The sequence below is a fragment of the Stegodyphus dumicola genome, chromosome 9 (genome assembly GCF_044657685.1).
Source record: "Stegodyphus dumicola isolate Sdum_Otavi_A_Nest chromosome 9, ASM4465768v1".
NCBI classification, from domain to species: Eukaryota; Metazoa; Arthropoda; class Arachnida; order Araneae; family Eresidae; genus Stegodyphus; species Stegodyphus dumicola.
The window spans coordinates 107,519,522-107,540,893 of NC_140776.1; the positions used below are offsets into that span (position 1 = coordinate 107,519,522).

A 21,372-nucleotide genomic window follows, 5' to 3' on the forward strand; every position below is an offset into this window, starting at 1 on the left:
AACCATGCACCTTTTTTTTTTTTTTTTTTTTTTTTTTTTTTTGTTCATGTGCAATGAAAAAAGAGAAAGGAAAATAGATTATTGTAGATTAAGAATTATGCCAAGTGAATTATTCTTGGTGCAAACTGAAAAAAGTGTGCCAAGATAAATTTTTAAATTTCTCAGCAAGTTCCTCACCAAGTCTTACAAAATTTAATATTTGGGCATAATTTGAGCCGTAGAATCGAAATGTGGAAAAAAAAAATCAGTATGCTGTTCCAGAAAAAGTCCGATTTTGTATCAAAATACCCATGTTAGAACCCATGTCTATATATAAATCTAATATTTATATAAGACATGCTTTCGATACATGAAAAGCACAAGCTAAATTTCGTCAATCAGCCCAGTAGAATAAGAGATACAAGACTGTCCCCTCCTTTTTTTTGTGCAGAATGTACATAAATCCTGCTTCGAAACTCTTCTAAAATTCAGTTGTGCCCGTCATTTACACAGTACGTATCTCATGCTCAGAGTTTTCAATTGGTTGATCGCATAAATTATGTAATTATTGTTTTAGAAAAAAAAAAATTCAAACACTTTTGGGTATGTGTCACTAATTAGCTTCGTCGTTTTTTAGAGTAATTATTGCCAAACATTATTTCAGTCCCAAACTGAAAGTAAGAAAATTTATTTCTTTGAGATAAAAATATAAGTTTGTAACAACATCCTTTAATATAAACTCTGCTGCTAACATAAATTGTTGGACTAACTGTAACAACAAGGGTGCCCTCTGGTGAGTAGCCAGAGAAAGACCCCAGTAAAACCCAAGTATTTAACCTGATAGGTTGTTTCAGACTCTTTCTCTGTAATTTTCTTAAAATTAAATGTAATATCCATATGTAACTTAAACCTGTTAATAAATAATTGTTACATTATAAAGGACTCTTATATAACCCTATTCAAAATGACCCTGCAGCGATCTCACAGGACTATGTTTCTTGAAAGGCACACCTCGGATGAAGACAGGAGAATAGGTGGCGTCTTGAGGAGACGAGAAAGCAGACAGGTGGCGTCAGATTACACTTATTCTGGACTTCATGTTGTGAGGTACGCGGTAAAAACGCTTCTGTAAGTTTCGATTTAGAAATGCTGTAATGTTTACCCTACGCGCTTAACTTGTATTAAATAAATTCTAACTTGAATATGAAAAAGTTGCATCTTATTTTATAAAGTTTTATTACACATTCTGATATATACTTAGTAGTAGAAACTCCCCCTAAAACCCCCATATAAAAGTAGCACTCAATGTTAATGTTTAGCCTTAAGAATTTTCGCTGCCTCATCACTCCCCTACCTTTTACTGAAGTACTTCTCTGGCTACTCACCAGAGGGCAGCCTTGTTGTCACAGTTAGTCCAACAGTTTATGTTAAAGGATTGGTTACATACTTCTCCTCTGGTTCCGCCGCCGTCCCGGCAAGGAGACAGAACTGGAAGATTTGGGAGCTCTTGTAATAATGTCTCTAGTCTCAATTTTTTTAGTTTCCTGGGCAATGGAACCTCTCTTTGAAGCACTGTCTGGACCCACAAGTTCTTGATTATTTCGGGAATGCAAAGTAATTTTTGGCGGTCTACCTTTCTTCCTGAGCACACAAATGGGAGAAGTGGATGAGTCTTTGAAAGGTGTTAGTGCACTCATGCCATCTGTTATAAGTAACCAATCTTTTAATATAAACTCTGATGCTAACATAAACTGTTGCACTAACTGTAACAACAAGAGTGCCCTCTGGTGAGTAGCCAGAGAAGGACCTCAGTAAAAGCCATGTGTTTAACCTGATAGGTTGTTTCAGACTCTTGCTCTGTAAATTTTTAAAGTTAACTGTAATGTCCGTATGTAACTTAAACCTGTTAATAAATAATTGTTACATTATAAAGGACTCTTATAATGCCCTATCCAACACAACCCTCTTATAAGTTTTGAATTTTTCGTTAAAAGGAGAAGAAGGCATCTGATGCTACAAAAAGTCTAAATTGAAATGAGGTTACAGTGAGAAGCATTGAAGAGAATATTTTGTTTTTAAAAGTTTTTGGAACACATCCCTCTATTTTATATCGGTTGTTAGTCTCGTATAACATTGTTTTACACAACAGATTTTTTTTTTTTTTTAAATTATTAAACTTACTTGATTCTTTCTTTCACATTTTGAAACTTCACATTCTTCACATTTGAAGTCCAATCTAAGTCCGACGACTAGAAGAAAGGATTGAAGTGACTAAAGAAGTGAAAAAACACTGGATGCTGTTCGTGCTGTATCTGATCCTGACCAGTATACTCTGTTGATGGCAAAGATGATACGTAATATGAAAGACGAATTGGAGCACCTTAGGGGTAAGTGCGATTATTATCTTACAATGTGTGCTAGGAATCCCGTCTTAAACCCTGATGAATATATTAATGCTAATAGTATTGCTAATTGTGAGAATAATGTTAATAGTATTGCTAATTGTGAGAATAATGCTAATTGTGTTGTTAATTGTGAGGATAATATTAATGTTATTGTAATAGATAATGTAAATAGTTCTAACGCTAAATGGAAATTGCCGGAAAGTTCTGACTGTTCAGATGATTGCAATGCTAGGGATAATGATGGTTTTGTTAAGCCTACTATAGTCTCAAAACAAATTAAGAAAACTCCTTTAAGAGATATCTCCAGTCACATTGCAACTAAAAATAGATTTAGTCCATTGGACCCAAATGATAATAATTCACCTCCTGGGCCTGACCGAAATACTAATAAGCAATCAGACAACTCAGTAAACCAAACGCAAATCCCACCTCAACCAAAATCTGTAATGCTAAACCTCCTGTAATGCTAAAACCAACGGATAACATGAAATTTAACCCCTATATGAAGCAATTGGCAGATAGCTCAAAAGCTAAATTTTTTGGCTGTATTAACGGCAAATTCTTGAAAATTCACCCAAATACTGCCAAAAATGGCATCACTTTTCAGAAAATTGTTTCTTAGCTCCCTGTTGCGCGAAATGCGCCGGAAACATAAAACTGCACTATGCCCCAAAAAAGGATTTACAGAAAACCCGGTTTGTGCAAATTGCAATAATTCTCACCCAGCATCCTATAGGGATTGCGAAAAATTCCCTAAACCCAAAAATAATAACTCCAAGGACCCAAAAAAACTTTATTCTGATACTTTGATACAGAAGTATTTATACAGGGGGTCTACTGCATTCACAGTACTTCCCTGTAAACCTGATGTAATTCCACAATGGGCATGGTGATGAAAAATTCCAGAATAAATCCCATGGAGGGAGCAGTGAGCGGGAGGAAAAAGAAGAAAATAAACAGCAGTCAGGTGTGTTGCCCTCTGGTGGAGGTGATGGGGGCTAAAAGAAATTCAAAGTCCGGAGGTGGAAAGCCGGGATCAGGGGACGGCGAATCAGGAGGCAGCGCTGGTGGATAGATGCAAGGCACTTTAATATGTTCAGGCTGGTCACGTGGGTGGTCACCCTCTCGGAAAATGACCCTAGTCGATGCTGCTTAAGTTAGGTGTGCAAATTCAACATATTAATGGTGTGGGCAGTGAAGGGCCTATTGTAATAATCATCCTCTATGATTTCATAATTCAAAATATTAGAAAAGTCTGCTATGCTATTTTGATTTGCTTTTCTGTAGAAATTTTCGTTGAGCTTGTTGATGTAAGTTTTCACATATTCAATTTTTAAGTCTCGGTGCAGGTTTTTATTTCTGATATAATACGGAGCTCCTGTGATAATCCTGAGAAACTTGTTTTGGATAACTTGCAGCTTTTTAAAATCGTTCGGTTTGACATTTGCCCAGACTGGAGATGCGTAAGTTATAATGGGTCGTATGATCGCCGTGTAAATTCTTTTCTTCCTATTTAGGCTAAGACCTGAAGATTCAGCTAGGAGGTGAAAAAGCTTGCACATGATTCCGAAGATTTTTCCCCTTGTAATATTTATGTGCGTTGACCAGGTGAAAGTTTGATTAAAGGTGATTCCAAGATATTTAGCTTGGGTTACAAGCGGGATTGGTTTTCCAAATAGAGTTACAGTGGCGGAGATATTATCCAGTTTCTTGTAGCGCCAGATGAGTAGAATTTGGGATTTGTCTGCATTAACGTTCACTCTCCATTTCTTGCACCATTCCTCCACCTGAGTCATTTTATTTTGGAGTTGGACGAGAGCGTTGTTAGGCTTTCTGGACTTTTGTATAAGTGCGGTGTCATCCGCGTAACAGGCTAGTTGAAAGTTGTAATCTTCTGGGAAGGTAGGAAAATCATAAACATAAATAATGTAGATAATGGGTCCTAAGATACCACCCTGGGCGACCCCTCCCAGGATAGGATATGGATTAGTAAGATAATCACCTTGTCTAACTGAGAAAGTACGATTTTTGAGGAATGACTTCAGGATGAGGACGAGTTCTCTCGGGATATGCAGCTGTATGAGCTTATAGATGAGGCCTTCATGCCAGACGTGGTCAAAAGCTTTGGCCATGTCTACTTTATTCTGAAATATTAGCAAACAAAGTCCAAAATACTCAGAATTACATATAGCAGAACATACAGCCAACCAGAACATTGCTTCTGCTATAGCTGAAGCCAATGGGAAGATTTCTCAAATCAACCAAACTCATAAATCTAATACTACAAATATTACCCCCAATTCGACTAAAAATCTTAGCTCAACAGGATTTCTAGAACTAATTAAGCTCATAAAAGAACTTGAATCGATATTTGGCTTCAAACAAATATCCAAGATTGTTGCAATTATCCAAAATAGCCTAAATCAGCTTCATAATGCAGAAACGCAAAACAAACGCATGGAAAAACTCTACATATTATTACTCATATTAGAAGAGCTGAACGAAACCAATCATAAATAGTTACACCAATAATTTGAATATCGTTATATGGAACGCGCATGGCCTCCTTCAGAAAATTTCTGCGTTGAAGGAGTTTGTAAATGAGCATAGTTCTGATGTTATTTTCATACAAGAACACGTTTTTGGCCCTCTATATTCTTTTCTTATTGCTAACTATGATTTGCATAGATATGACAGACCCAGAGTAGTACGCATTGGCGGGGAAGTTATTTTGTTAATTAAATGCTCCATTGCTCATTACGGACTAACAATCCCACAGCTTTTTAGCCTCTGAGGCCGTAGCTATCACCATCATACCACCCACACCACCACCCATCACTTTAGTCTCCTTCTATATAACACCAGCAAAACATGTAAATGATATTGTTGCAGATTTAGAAACAATATTTAAACTCAACAATCAAGTCATAGTAGGAGGAGATCTAAATGCTATGCTAAACATCGTGCATGGAACTTCAATTCTGATAACACAACCTCTACAACTTTGCTAATACAGCCAATCTTCACATTGCAGCCCCCCCTCACCAACATGCTATGGCCCTAACTCAGCCACCACTATTGATTTTTTTGTATTAAAAAATATCCGAGCACCATCTAATATTGAAATATTAAATGAATTATCCTCGGATCACAATTCAGTCTCCATTGAACTGGATGTTAGAAGTCATAGTACACTAGACAAAAGAGCCGTTATTACAAATTGGTCTAATTATATCAAAGCTGTAAACAACACTCACTACACAGCCAAAACAATACATACGAGCAATGAGTTAGACGTTTTACTTGCAAAATTCACTAATGACCTAACCTCTGCATATCAAAATAATACTATCCAGATTCCTACAAAAAATTTTGTTCAAAACCAAGTCCTTAAAGATCTGATTAAAAGAAGAAATCAGATCAGAAAGCAATGGCAGAGGTCAAGGCATCCGGATGATAGACGGCTGCTTAATGCTTTAGAACAAGAAGTCAGAGATCAAACTCGAAAGCATGCACAAAAACATTAGGCTAACTACCTCGAAGGACTATCTACAGACGATAACTCCATTTAGAAAGCTACTTCGAGGTTAAAAAGATGCTACACAAATATTCCGTCCCTTAAGGCCAAAATAGGATCGCATACACAGAAACTGAGAAAGCTCAGTCTCTTGCAGATCACTATGCTACTCAGTTTACCATTAACAACATTACTGATACTCACACAGAACATACTGTTGCTGATACCATCACACAATTCCTCTCAAAACCATGCACAAACAACAGCATCGTAGTCAATCCATCAGATGTTCTTAGCTATGTCAAAAAAAATGAAGATATCATAACAATATTACGGACCTCATGATTAAAAAAATGGGGTTATTAATGATCTGCAGATTAACCCATATCATTCAACTAATTTTCAATTTGAGGTATTTTCCTCTGGAATTGAAAATTGTGATCATAGCACCAATACACAAGCCTGGAAAAACTTTGAACCAACCTGAATCCTACCGACCAATAAGTTTATTGCCTGCATGCAGCAAAATTGCTGAATTCATCCTGTTGAACAAAATCAAATCAGTAATTGAAAGCCTAGGGCTTCTTATCCCACAGCAATATGGATTCAGAAGCAAACACTCTACAGTTCACCAGTTATTTAGAGTTACAGAATCAATTTCTATAGGACTCAAAGAAAAAAGGCATACAGCTGCAATATTCCCTGACATAGCTAAGGCATTTGATCACGTTTGGCTTGACGGACTCATATACAAGCTAATCACTCTGGCTTTCCTAAGCACATCATAACAACACTCTGTTCCTATCTTTCAGATAGATATTTCATCGTTCGTGTAAACGAAACCTACTCCACTAAACGTAAACTATGCGCTGGAATGAAGCAAGGGTCCCTTGTCGCACCTTATTTATTCAATTTATACACAAACAATATTCCACACACACATTACACAACACTCGCTATGTACGCAGATGACACTGCGATCCTCTCTCAAAGTGCATCTGTTAGCACAGCTATTCAACAGTTACAAAATCACATACATGCACTTGAATCCTGGCTTTTTAAATGGAAGATGAAGATCAATGCCGGCAAATTCACTGCACTTATATTTACCCCCCCCAAAAAAAAAGGAAAATAGATGAAATAGATGGAAATTTGGTTATCTACGGCACCACCATTCCCTGGGCCAAGGAAGTCAAATACCTTGGAGTTTATCTTGATCAACGTCTTACATGGAAGCCCCACATAAAACACGTAACTAATAAGTTTCGAGTCAGTAAAATAAAACTACTCTACCCCCTAATCACTCGAAACAGCGTTTTAGCGCTAGATCATAAATTGCTCATTTACAATGCCAAGCTTCGTCCCATCTTAACCTACGCCTGCCCTGTTTGGGGTTATGTTTGTAATTCCTCTATGCAAAAACTGCATCAGCTTCAAAATGTCACTCTAAGACATGTTACCAACAGTACTTGGTATATTTGAAATGATACAATTCATGAGGAGACTAACACCCCATTTATTGTGGACTTAAGTAAGTAGTAAGTAGTAAGAATTGCAAAAAAGTTCTACAAGAATATTGCTAAAGTTAATAATCCTACCATTCCAGCATTGCAGTACGACATTAATGACCCAGAAAACAGAAAAAGGGCACAGGCCTTGCTTAGAGACTATTACTAAAATTTTTATTGTCTTGCTTTTAAAGCCTTTAAGTGGCACTTACTATGAAACATTGTAGCAATTTCAGAAATCATGTGCAGCGAATGTGCTGCCATCTTGTTTAGTTTTAAAAACATTAAAAAAACTATATATATAATATATCTCTATGTATTGCTGCACCTTACCATACTATAAGATCTTTATGAATTTAAGTTCTGGAAATAATGTTTAAAATATTTCTAAGTTCAGCAGGTAACAATTCTAAATTAACCCCCGACCCCTCATTACCATTCGGCTGCCCTTCTAAATTCGTATGGTCTGAAAAGAGCCTTTAGCCCCACCCCCTAGCACACAAATCACACTGTATCCAAACAACTCTCTCCTTGCTTCTGGTGAAGTTAACATCTATCTCCTACTTTCGAACACCACTCAGCTACTGCACTCCATCGATGAAGCCTGTACATCTGATCGTGGAGTAACTACCGAAAATATTTCGCTTCAACATTATACATGTTTCTATATCGTTTATGCATCTTTTCAGACTCTCAACAAAATTGCTATTTGCTGCTACAGAATTGCCAGAAATATTTCTTCCTTTACTATACTGTTCCCTAAAACTTCAGAATATGCTAATCAATGTTCAAAAAATTGTTTACTCATTTCTATTGGGAAGTCTTCCCAGGTGCCCGGAGCCATGAACTCTGTTCACGAAGCAAAATAAAGTTTGCAGATATTTCCTGATTTATTTTTTAAATTTGTATTTTTTATATATTTCTCAAAAAACATTTTTGAATTATAACCTATAAATTTTTTGCCATCACCTTAAAGTAGATGTACTTCTAGGCATACCTGAGAAAAATTATAATTTTTTATTCAAAATTTCCCAAGATATACATGAATTTATATACTGGTGCATTCTAAAATTTGGCATATTTGTTATAAGCCGTAATGATGTGAAATATGCTTTACGCACTTGTCAAAATTATTTGAAAGAATGAATGATGCACCTTTTTTCTGCTCATGCATAATCAGAAAAGGGAAAAGAAAATAGATTACTATAAATTAATTATTTCGTCAAATGAATTATTTTTAGTGAAAAAAAAAAAAAGTGTGGCAAGATAATTTAAAAAATTTCTTGGCATGTTTCTCACCAAATTTTGTTGGGCACAATCTGAGTCATAGAATTGAAAAATGGAAAATAATCAATATATCATTTCAGAAAAAGTCTGATTTTATGTCAAAATACCTGTGTTAGAACAATGCTAAATCTAACATATACCCTTAGTCATACTTTTCAGATATGAGAAACACAAGTTAAATTTTGTCAATTGGCCCAATAGAATGGAAGATATTGAACTGCTCCCTTTTCTTGTATGCACAGTGTATATAAGTCAAAGAGTTAAAAACATGCATATGAAGATACAGTTTGTAGTCTGTATTCAATTCTTTTCATGCATAGCAACAGTAAGCATTAGAAAACTGAGTAGTATTTGAATGTTACATTCACTAAATTATACTTGAAAGAAGTTGAGCATCTTACACAACAAGATTCAGATCATATCAACATCAATACAAAGCTAGAAGCTATGTTACAGCAATTCTAATATACCACAATTAGTTTTAGCATTCCATTTTAAATGAAGTCAGATGTAAGTTACTTTATTTTTAGAAATAGCAGATACTATTATTCATAAGATTTTATTGGTACATAAAATAGATTGACATACCTATGTCCAGCAATGTATGCATTTCCTGACGTGATAGGTGTATTTCCAGTCAGCATTTTGAAAGTTGTTGTTTTCCCAGCACCATTCATACCTAGCAAACCAAAACATTCTCCAGGTTGGACAGCAATGCACAGCTGATTTACTGCAGGATATTGTCCTGGTTTATATACCTACATAGCAATGAAAAGAAAGTTCACACACTCAGTCACCCAAAGAATTGCAAAATATAATTTTCCAAAATTCCACAGAGTACAAATTTATGACCAATTATGGTACTTTTAATTATTACCAGGGGTGTTTGTGGGACCCCAAAAAATCCCCTGAAACTTTTGCGGACTTACTACCGACATTTTGGAGTTTCGAGAAGGGAGGGGAGAGAAATGAAAAATTACAATTATGAAGTAATGAATGACCTAATTATAAAAGTTCAATGAATTACTTTTTTTTGCAAAATTAATAACCATAAATTTTCAAACATATAAACTACTACATTTTATGTAAATATTTTAAATTACCTGAATTAATTCTTTAAAAAAATTATCTAATTTCTGGTGCTTTTTTTTATTTTCTGATGTTTGTGGGCTTGTCTTTCTTTTGTGATGAACTTCATAATTGCAGGAAGGTTGACTTTTATTTTCCTCATTTATAGTTGAAGAAATTTCCTCGAGAACTGCACATGCAGAGTTTAGAAGCAGTTTGCTTTTCTGCTAATGTAGAAGGTTTTTCAGAGACTTTGATAGGTGACTCATCTGAAATACAAGTTTTTAAGTCCTCTTGATATGTTTTCCAACTTCTGTTCATATTCAGTAAGAGATCTTTGTGAATTGGATCAGTCATTGGATTTTTTAGCCATATTTTTCACATGAGGTTTCTTTAGAAGCCATTAAATCATATTTAATAGTCTGCACTGCATCTAGGGAATCAATCTTAAGAGAGGTTCTATAGTCAGTGACAAGTGTATCCATTAAGTTTAATGCACTTTCCACTAATGGGCCATGGAAGCAGCTAAGGCAGGCTTTGACCAATTTAGCCAATGTATGACACTTATAATCATTTGTGAAATCATCTTTTAAATTAAAAACTTTAGACCAATATTTATCAATTGTACACTTGACTTGATTTCCACTTTCATCAGATGTGTAGAGCATTTCTTTGGTGATATCATTATCACTCTGGTATAACCTTATTTCAGCTTCTACTTTTGACTTTTCATTATCACTAAAAATATGGGACATAAAAGATGATAATTTTTCAAAAGCTAATATTGTACTGGTTTTACCTCTTAGCTCTGGATCGAATGCTGTAAAACTAATTAGATATGAATTTTTAAGGGGTAATTTCTGTTTCATATTCATATGCTGTGCTGTATTAGTATAAGCTTTCATCAGAGAAATTTGAAATTCTTTTGCTATTGGATGATTTTTTGATAATTTCTTCAGGAGAGTGGAAGCTTCTGCACCAGTAAATATTACTTTGCTAGGTAGATGGAATTCTGGATTTGTGACATCAACCTTTAATAAATCATTATAAGATGTGCACTCTATATTTTCTTTCATAAAAAAAGAGAAAAATTTTGCCATCAATTTATAAATACTGGAATGTATTAAATGAAGCATTGGTTTTTTTTGTTTCAAATAATTTAATATATGTGTTGAACTCTGGTAATACTGCTGAATATAATGCCATATGCAATAATGTTTTGTTTTGCATAAAAAATAACCCATTTAGTATTTTTTTTTTCCAAGCTAAAGCATCCTTTGCGAGTTGTTGGGAATGCAAGCCAGAATACACCCCTTCAACAATTTTTTTCTGAGCTGCAGAAATATTTCTTTTATTGTATACAGTTTCAACATAAGAAAAATAATCCCCTTTATCAGTTTTATCCAAGTAGTGAAAATAAAATGCAATAAGAGCATCCCACAGATCCTTGATTCTTTCTAAAACACATAAAATGTACACCCACCTATGGTCTGGTCTCTTCAAGGGCTTAAGTTTTTTAATGGCAAGGGATTCACAGATTTTGAAAAAATTTTCTCTTTTACTGCAGCTTTTCATATCAAAATAGATGTCATCAAACAAATCTTCTAAGCATCTATCAAAACATGAAGCAAATTTTTTTGCACAGTTATTAGCTGTGTGACATGTGTCACCATCAATATCTAATAAGTGGGGTGCTTTGTTTGATTGTAGTCTGGTTTCAACACCTTTTTTTTTTCCACGCATGGTGTTACATGAGTCCATTAATACACTAATTAAGTTTGCCCATGGAATATTATTATCTTCAATAGTATTAATAACTGCTTTAAAAACAGCTTCTGAATTGCAAGATTCCATCTTTAGAGATGCAAAATGATGAACTACAACTTCATTTTGATTGTTGTCATAAAACTGCACCAATATTGCCAGTATACTTTCTTGAGCATTGCTAGTACTTTCATCCAAATTTAGAGAAAATGGAGTCTCCTTTAAAGTTTTAATGATATTTTCCTTAATAGTTTTTGTGAGCCCATATTTCATCTTATAACATGCAGTAGTCCTGGACATTTCCAACGAGTTTAGTGCCGTCTGATCGCGACTCAACTGTTTGCAGAGTTCAATTAAATTAGGAGCTACATTGAAAGAAAGAGATTTCTCGGCGATAAACGAAGTTATTAATACCTCTTGGCGTGCTTTTCTTGTCACTATATCCAATGGCCGAGCATCAGTCTCCAGTAAGTCATCAGTATTTAGCATAATTACTTAAAGTCATTGAATGTCTAATGCACTTTGAATATTTTATGTGCATCACAGTTTTAGAATGATTTGTGAAAGCCTTGAATCCTTCCCCACCATACTTCAGCAGTGAGTTACAAAAAACACAATATGCTTGTCCAGCAACATTTATTTTCTTGCACCATGTGCCAATGGTATCCCCATTACCCCCTCTCCGTTCAATCCAATTCCACCTAAATGCATTCCGGACACCTTCTTCTAATTGTATAATATCACTAGTTATATCGAGAAATTTCATAGTGAAATTCTCTTGCGCACATAAATAAAAAAATATTTCAATAAACGAAACGAAAAATTTACACGTGCATCAATAAATGAAACGAAAATTTTACACAGCGGAGAAAAAAAAGTTGAGAAGCAATCAATGACAAATAGCTAATACGGCGAAAAATCCCCCTTCTCTACTTATTGGCACCACGCCAGGAGAGATAAGACCTTTGAACCCAGAGTCACGTGATCGCAAATCTGGTCGAACGAAGTCTCTCCCTTTTTTTTCTGCCGCGCCTACTTGCCGAAAAGAATCCAGAAGAGAATGTCCGAGAACCGGGGGAATGAGTCATAACTTGCAATAAGGAAAGAACAAAAAAGAAGTTTTTTCCCCCTTTTCACGCATTATCACTGCCTTTGGAGAAAGAAAGGAAAAGTTTTCACCACACACACTGACCTTGCGTTTTCTGCTTTCAAAGCAAACAAAATTACCCAGATCAAAATAAATAATTCATTATTATTCCTACTTCCTTTTGAATGATGATCCCCGGAATTTCCAGGTATCGATGTTCAAAATCGCTGGGACACCCCTGTATTACATAACAGCAGAACTCACACACAAGCTTGCAGACATTGTAGAAACAGAATATTTAAATCCAGATTTGTGAAACTATGCATTGGAGGGGGATACAACTTTTTTCATCTATGGGAAACAAAAACAAAATAAAAATACTAAACAAAGCAAACTTTTAAAAAGCCACTTATTGCGCAACATGCATGGCTGTCTGAAAGTAAATCGAGAACCAAATTTTCTCTTTCATTAAAACAATATAATTTTTTTATATTACTAACAAAAAATAAAATACAAGAATTTTCAGAAAAAAAAATATCCAAAAAATATTTTTATAATAAACAAACTACAAGCTGAACTGTTTATTTTGATGACAAATGTTAAAGAAATTTTTACCTTTGTCAAATTCTCCATTCTCAAGACAGCATTACTACAGTGTCCTCCTAAAACTTTAGACCTTTCTAGTGCAACATCATCGTCTTCGACTTCTGAAGCAGATGGTAAAATAGGATAATTTCTGTAAAAAGTACTTAATGTTAATGGATACATTAACTGTTTTCACTTCTTATTAATGATATTTTTAACATCTTACTATAATAACAAAATCAGAAATGGGGAAATGAAATGATTTGAAACATATGTTATGAAATTAAACTGAAGTCGATATGCAAACATTCTGATATAGGAGAACAAAAGATAAAAGGGAGGAAGATGACACAGCTGGATGCCTAGAGTATGTTTATTGTGTGGCCTAGTTTTCTAAGGACTAAGTGCTATACCTGCCTCACACAGTTTTTTCTTTAGAGCAGTGATCTCAAACTGGTGGTCCATGGGCCGCATGCAGCCCCCAAAACTATTTTACATGGCCTGCGAATACATTTCCAATAAATTCTTTATTATAATATTAAATACTAAAACAATTTTAAGAAAAAAATTTTGTTTGGATCATTTGGAGTCCAATTTTCCATAACTTTTAATTATTAAAAACAAATATGAGAAACATCGTCGAAAATCTACAAATGAAGCTGAATAATTTACTCTACGATATAAATCTTATACAAAGATTTGAAGATACAGATTTAATTATTTTTTTCATACTTGTCAAAAGACAAATATTCTTAATTGCAAATTTCTTCAATAAGAATAATCGATTTGTTTCAGAGTACATTTATATGTGATTTTTTTTTTCTCTAGTTGAAAACAAATTAGTGTAAAAAAAGAATCACATTGACTGCTGGGCACCTACAATTTATGATGAAGATAGTTTCTAGTTATTTTTTGCTAAATGCAAACCCTATGAGGTGATGTAGCTATAAGGAATAAAGAAATATACTATTATTTACATACAAATGTATTCTTGTTGGAATGCAAATATTCTGCCAAAATCCCCCCCCACACACACACACGTGCAAAACGCATGAGGGATCAGAGATATCTACGGTTAAACCTGACTTTCTTCCAAAATGATCAGTCTGCACTGGAGGTATAGTGCCATTTGGCATTACTGTAGGATGCTCAGGAACGATGCCACAGTATCTAAAATTTAAAATGTTGGTTTCAGGTGATCAATGCTGATCACAGCTTCTTTCTTCCAAAATGGTTTCTTCCAAACCTGACTTTCTTCCAAAATGATCAGTCTGCACTGGAGGTATAGTGCCATTTGGCATTACTGTAGGATGCTCAGGAACAATGCCACAGTATCTGAAATTTAAAATGTTGGTTTCAGGTGATCAATGCTGATCACAGCTTCTTTTCCTTTAATAAGAAGGGTAAAATTTGTACTAGTTCTTTTTATTACTTTAAATAGTCCATCATAAGGGCTAGTCAGTGGTAGTTTTACTGCACCATGTGTCAGAAATACATGAGTGCATGATTCTAAACCTAGGTGCATGAAATACCTATTGTTAACATGGGCTGATGTAGGTACAGGTGCTATACCTCTCAATGCCTCACACAACTTCTGTAAAAATGAAACTGGATCAGAAGAATAAAAAACTTGGGGGGATTGCAAAAATTCTGCATGGAGACGAACAGTCATTCCATAAACCATTTCCAAATAAGTTCCTCCCAGATCTGCTTTTATGTTGTTCGAAGACTAAAAAGTGCATTTGAAAGGCTCATTGTCCACTGGACATTATTATGGCACAGTAACACTTGTTTTTAGTGAACAATGGAATCTCTCAAGTAATCCATTAGCTGCAGAGTGGTATGGAGAAGTCTGAATTTGGAAAACACCATGAATTTTATTAAGAGTAGTGAACGTGTGTGATTCAAATTGTCCACCTTGATCCATACTTATGGTAGTGGGAACTCCAAACCTAGCAACATTATGGGTTAAAAATGTTTTAGTGACAATTTCTAATATACATCGGCAGTGAAATATCTTTCACTGGTATTGCTTCCAGCCGTTGGAAGAACCAGTTGATGAGGGTTAAAAGGTAGGAGTTCCCTTCCGAAGGCAAAAAGGGCCCAATAATATACAAATGCACATATTCAAAATGTTCACTGGGTACAGCAAAAGACTGTAATGGACCGTGAGCATGCCGTATGACCTCGGACATATGGCAGTCAATGCAAGAACGTGTCCAAGCAACACAGTCTTTTGACTCAGAACAAAAGATAATGAGTCTTTTTGTTGAGCGTATACCTGGATGAGAAAGTTCATAGAGATAACCAAACATTGCCTTTTGCAATTGGTTAGGAACAAAAGGACGGATCTTGCCAACATTTATGTCACAGTATATATTTAAACAAGAGGAAAGCTCATCTTTTGTAGTTTTAATGAGCTACTTTCTGTAGACAGTAATTGACTCAGTTTGGAATCATTCTTTTGAGACTCAATCTGTGCAAAGCTTGTTATGTCAGGCTTATTCATAGCCGCAATATGTGACAATGCATCTGCTACAATATTTTCTGATCCAGGAATGTGTTGTACATCAGTACTGAATTGGGGAATATAATGCATATGTCTTATTTGCCTGCGGGATACAGAATCAAATTTTTTTTTTAAATAAAAATTTTAGAGGGCAATGATCTGTGTATATTGTAAAATGTTGTCCTTCTAGATTATACTGAAAATGCTTTACAGCATAATAGACAGCGAGTTATTCTCTATCATATGTGCCATACTTAGTTTCAGCTGCAGTTAGTTTTCAGGGATGGGGAAGCTAGTGGTTGAAGATGTTTATCATATAACTAGTGCAAAACACCTCTAACAGCTACATCTAAAGCGTCAACCATTAATGACAACTACTATGCTAACCAGGATCATGGTAATCAAGCGTCACTGCATTTGCTAGATCAGATTTACATTTTTCAAAGGTCATAGTTATTTCCACTGACTACAGAATAGGACATTTATCATTTTACTCAGAATCTTTCAAAAGAGAATGAAGTGGTGCTTGGGTAGTTGCTGTTTTACACAAAAATCGCCGATAAAAATTCAACATTGCCAAAAATCTCTTTAGCTCAGTCATTATTACAGGTTTAAAGAAGTTAGAAATTATTGCAATTTTTCAGGAAGGAGCCTAATATCTGAAGGGGTACTTAAACAAAGAAGAAATGATACAGATGACTTTCCAAGAATACATTTAGCAGGATTCAGTTTTAAGCCCTATTTCTTCAGTCTATCAAAAATTAGTTTTCATTCGCTGAAACTACAAGTAGATCACTGAAGTAGGAAATACAGAAATCTAAACAAGAAAGTACTTGATAAATAAGTCTTTGGAATGTTTGACCTGCATTTTGTAAACCAAACAGCATTTTAAGAAACTCAAATAATCCAAATGGGATGGTTACAGCTGTTTTGGGCATGTCCTCTGGATTAACAGGAATTTGCTCTAGCCAAATCACGAGAAAATATTTTCCCCAAAAAATATCTGTGTACAATCTTGACTATGTGGTACAGGATACTTGTCAGGAATAGTCATGGCATTCAGGTGGCGATAATCACCACAAGGGCTCCAATCACCATTAGCTTTATGGACTATGTGAAGAAAGCTGGCCCAAGGGCTTTTGAATGGCTGAATGATAACTTGTGACGTAAAGAATTCAAACTCTTGTCTTGCCGCTTGGAATAAATTCAGCGATAAACGATGAGGTTTAGAGAACACAGGAGGCCCTTTAGTCTCAATACAATGAAAAATTGTTAAATTCTGATTGTTATTAGTTAAATAAGAAGGATTAGTGAGTTTGGGATACTCAGCTAGTAATGTATCAAATTCAGAATCAGCAAGAAGTACAGATATGCTCGAATCAAAAGAATTCCAGAATATTTTACCAAGCAATGACAAATTAGTTTTAGAATCAATAAGGCAATTATTAGCAACATCAACAAGTAATCTATATTTAAGGAATTCTACACCTATAATTGTGTGATTTACATCTGCAGTGATAAATACCTAAGTAATGATACAATGTAAATTTAAATTCAAAGTAAGGCGTTTAGTGCCTAATGTGAGAATTTTAGTTCCAATAATGGCAAATAAAAACGGATTCTGTGAAGACCTAGAACATAGAGTATACTTTTTTGATAATACTGACACATCCTGCAACAGTATCAATTAAATATTTTATTTTTGAAGAGGGATCGGGTAAGAGTAGACAATTCACCTGGCAGTCGCCATTTTGGCCAGAAGCAATCCCCCTGTTTGTTTCAATTTTGGTGAAAGAAACAAGGAGACTGACATTCCAATGTTTGTCCCCAAAATTTACATGATAAAAGCAAAGCTCATTTGTTTGCACTTTATAATGGTTAATACAAGGTAACCAAAAACGTTTCTGCCATTTCTGATATGATGACATTGAAAAGTGAACCCCAACATAAAAATAGTCGCCAAACCTAATGATGAAGTGGTTAGGATGGGAGTTCGGAGTTTGACCCAGAGTATAAAGCATTGGTACTTCCAACATAATGCACACAGCGACTGATTGAAATGCACGTGTCAAAGGTGCTTGTCTGGAAATGTTTGTGTATGATTTTAAAGTGGGTCTGTCAGCAGCAGAATCAAGTCGCCGAATTTGCTAGGACTTTGCGCATGATACCGTTAATGAACAAACCGCTAGGCAATGGTTCAGAAGTTCATGTCAGGGGATATGTCTCTTAGTGATGCACCATACAGAGATCGGCCACAAGTGCTAGATGATGAGGCCCTGAGAGCAGCCATAGAGAGTGACAGTAGCCAAACATGTGGTGAGCTGGCTGCACACTTCCAGGTATCTGATGAAACGATCAGACTCCATTTGCACCGCATAGAAAAGGCATGCAAGCTGAGCAAGCGGATACTCCACTCAGTGTCCGATGCAAACAAGCAACACCAGTTGCCTGTTTATCATTGCTTAATTGGCACCGCAATGCATCCATATTTGATCAAGTACTCACCAGTGATAAAAAGTGGGTCCAGTGACACACCCAGGTATTTTCAGACATTGGTTGTCACTACAGGATGGTTATTCTATGCTACAAGAGTCGACAGCGAGTTGTGGGCCGCCAGATGTTGCTGCTAGTGAAAAACAGGTCTGCCTGACATCCTATATTCTCCGAGTACAGAAGTTGTCGAAAGCGCACGAAAAAGTGTTGCCGCGTCGTCAATCAGGGTTGTGCACTTGATGTACTAAGTAGACAATGGCTTTGTATGCATTTTCGCCTCTGTTTTTTTGTTTCTTTCATATTTAAATGAAGAATACGGTCATAAATCTCTGAATCAGTGGCGAATTTATAGAAAATATGTTGATGCTTTTGCTCTGCCAGAAGATGTTCCCATTGCGTGTTTCAGATTGTCAAAATTTATAGTTATTTAAATTTGCGATGAACTGAGAGAGTATTTTGAGACATTCAGAAAACAAGAACCCAATTTCTCCTGAAAGAAAGGTTATTTATACTATTCCTGAAATTACAGATATAAATTTAATTATATGCTTTAAAAATGTAGAAGATAATAAGTTTATCAAGCATATAAACCTTCTTCATTTAATACAAATATATACACTTCATAAGCTTTTGCTCGATTTATGTAAAACAAGAATTACGTTTATTTTAAAATCTAATAGTTGAATACCTTACGAACAATACTGTGAACACAAAAAGGAATGTCATTCATTATTACGCGAAATTCACACTACTGTAAAATAAAATTTTTTTAAAAATATAAATATTTTTTCAGTAGCAGTGCTACTACTAGTGTGATACCTTTTAAAAATAAGTTTTAGCCCAGAAGGGATATTAATTTCGTTTTGCCATTTTTGTGGTGTTTCACAATTAATGTTTCAAATTGTTGCCACCAAATATTATCGCACTGTATTATATTTAAAGAAATTAAATAATGAGGAATCTGCAAAAATGTATGAATGTTTTTCGCACTGTGATAAAACAACGATACCTAGAGCCATGAAATTTTGAATAACGTAATCCTCCATCCTAATATAGGCATCTGGAGGCCCAAATTTGAAACAGGGAATTTGTTTTATTGACCATTTCATATTTTGTAAAGCATTTATGAGTGTTTGATTAAGAAACTCAATGATTTCAAAGCGAGCATTGGCAACATTGAACTTGGAAAAAAAAAAAAAAAAAAAAAAAAAAACATTTTTATCTCAAGCGCGCAAGACTATTCTAAAGATAGGGGTCTTTTTAAATTATATGATATTGCTGTTGAATTGAATTTTATAGTTTAAGTGCAAAGAACATGATATTTATTAAATAAAAGTAACACACAAAATGTTAAAGAAACGGCTCTTTGGAAGTAACATAAAATCTGAACGCCTTTCAGATTTTTTTTTTCGTGTGTGTGTGTGCGTGTCTGTATATGGTTTCTAAGGGAGGACTTTCTGAGGGAAACTGGCTTGTATACACGTTACACATGATGAAAGGCACGAAAACGCCGATGCTGCCAGCCCGTTCGTGGGATTCAAACCTCGGATCAAACTACCTACGTTCAGCGACTCTACCGCTCGGCCGCTGGTGGGCTTATTAGCAGAATTATACTGCATTATTATTGTATTATGCTACAAAGTAACAATGCTATAAGACTGAGGGTTTGTTTATGGAACAGTACTTTTGTAATCTATTAGTATTAATCAAACTCAACCAACTCATTTGTTTCTTTGCAAACTTTAAAAAAAAAAAAAAAAAATACTGTTCATAGCAGAGTTCTCATTTTTATATTGTAAAAGAGATATTGATTATTATTAGTTTTCTATTTAATGTGTCGAAATGCTGGTTTGACAAGGACTTCAACTGCAGAAGTTCTACACTGATTATTTTTACTTTAGCACCTGCATTGTGAAAATAATATTACTATCTTTTTAATTATTTTCAGAGAATAAAATGTTTTGAGAAGGAAGAATATTTAAATTAAGCAGTTCTTATATATATAAGAAATTAAAATAACAGCAATGTAATATTAAAAAAAAAGTATTAGTAATTGTGTGACAAAAATTGCAATGCGAATTAATCACATATACAGGTTAGGATAGTATAATTTTGGTTGTATATTTTATATTGAAAAAATATTTTCTTTCACGTTAATTATAGAATAAATTATCTAAAATAAAACATTTTGATGCGTGTGTGATAGCTGAATGCAGCAGCAATCGGCCACACCATAATAGCAAATGAATTTTATTTCTTTTCCTGAAAGAAATAATTTTCATAGAAAAAGAAAATTAAAAAAGGGAAAAAAAATTAAGAAAGAAATATTTTCTAATTTCTTACTTCAGGAAATATTTTTTTAATATTAACTGTAAAGTAAATTGCGTGAAAACAGTTTTAATGTAAGCATGTAAAAAAAAAAAAAAAAAAAAAAAAAATTAGTTTGCTATTAGATTGTAATGCAAATTAATCATATTATGAATTTAAATGATTAAAACTGTTTATTTCTAAAAAGATTTGAAGCTTAATTCATTTACCCTTATATATTTACGTTGCTTTCATGGTATGCCACATAACTCTTAGCCCTAAATTCCTGCATTAACTTTTCTCTTAAAAAACAGGATTTTCCTTCACGTAACACAGCAGCATATTCTGCTGTGTGTTGGCCATAATACTGTTTTGTGCCATTTTTTTCGAACAACAAATGCGGCACATGAGTTAGTGAAATAATGGGAGAATATTCCTAGAACTTGAGCCAGCACGCGCTATAAATTTCGTCACTCGTCTGTGCTGTGATTGGTCTAAAGCTCCTTGAAGCTTTGTTCCCTTTCAATAAAGTCAAATGGACCCACCCGCCCACCAACTGAAGACCACAGAATGGCTTTCTTCGATAAGTTCTGATGGCTGTCCATACCGGTTTTTTAAAGTCAATATTGTTCGCTCAAGTTGTAGACAGATCCAGTGATCATAGAATAGGCGTCCAGGACCCTACGCTTCACATTGCGAGACCTTCTCTCCACCCACGCAAGATCATGCTCTGTATCTGGTGGACTAGTCGCCAAGTGGTGCACTAAGAGCTCTTGCCAGTGGGCCAAACCATCACGGCACACCTGTACCCACAGCAGTTGGAATGTGTGCATCAGGCACTACTGAATAAAGAGCCAACATTA

General features: G+C 34.9%; 1 protein-coding gene across 3 annotated transcripts in view; it reads right to left on the bottom strand.

Moving 5' to 3' along the window:
• LOC118196520 (phospholipid-transporting ATPase ABCA1-like) overlaps nt 1-21,372 on the bottom strand; it is a 416,944-nt gene that overhangs the window by 56,602 nt on the left and 338,970 nt on the right. For all 3 annotated transcript variants that reach the window (XM_085823882.1, XM_085823879.1, XM_085823880.1), the window contains 2 exons: nt 13,231-13,351; nt 9,285-9,454 (listed from right to left, as the gene is read on the bottom strand). In XM_085823882.1, coding sequence (XP_085680008.1) covers nt 9,285-9,454; nt 13,231-13,351 — 291 coding nt within the window. The remainder of the gene's footprint in view (nt 1-9,284; nt 9,455-13,230; nt 13,352-21,372) is intronic.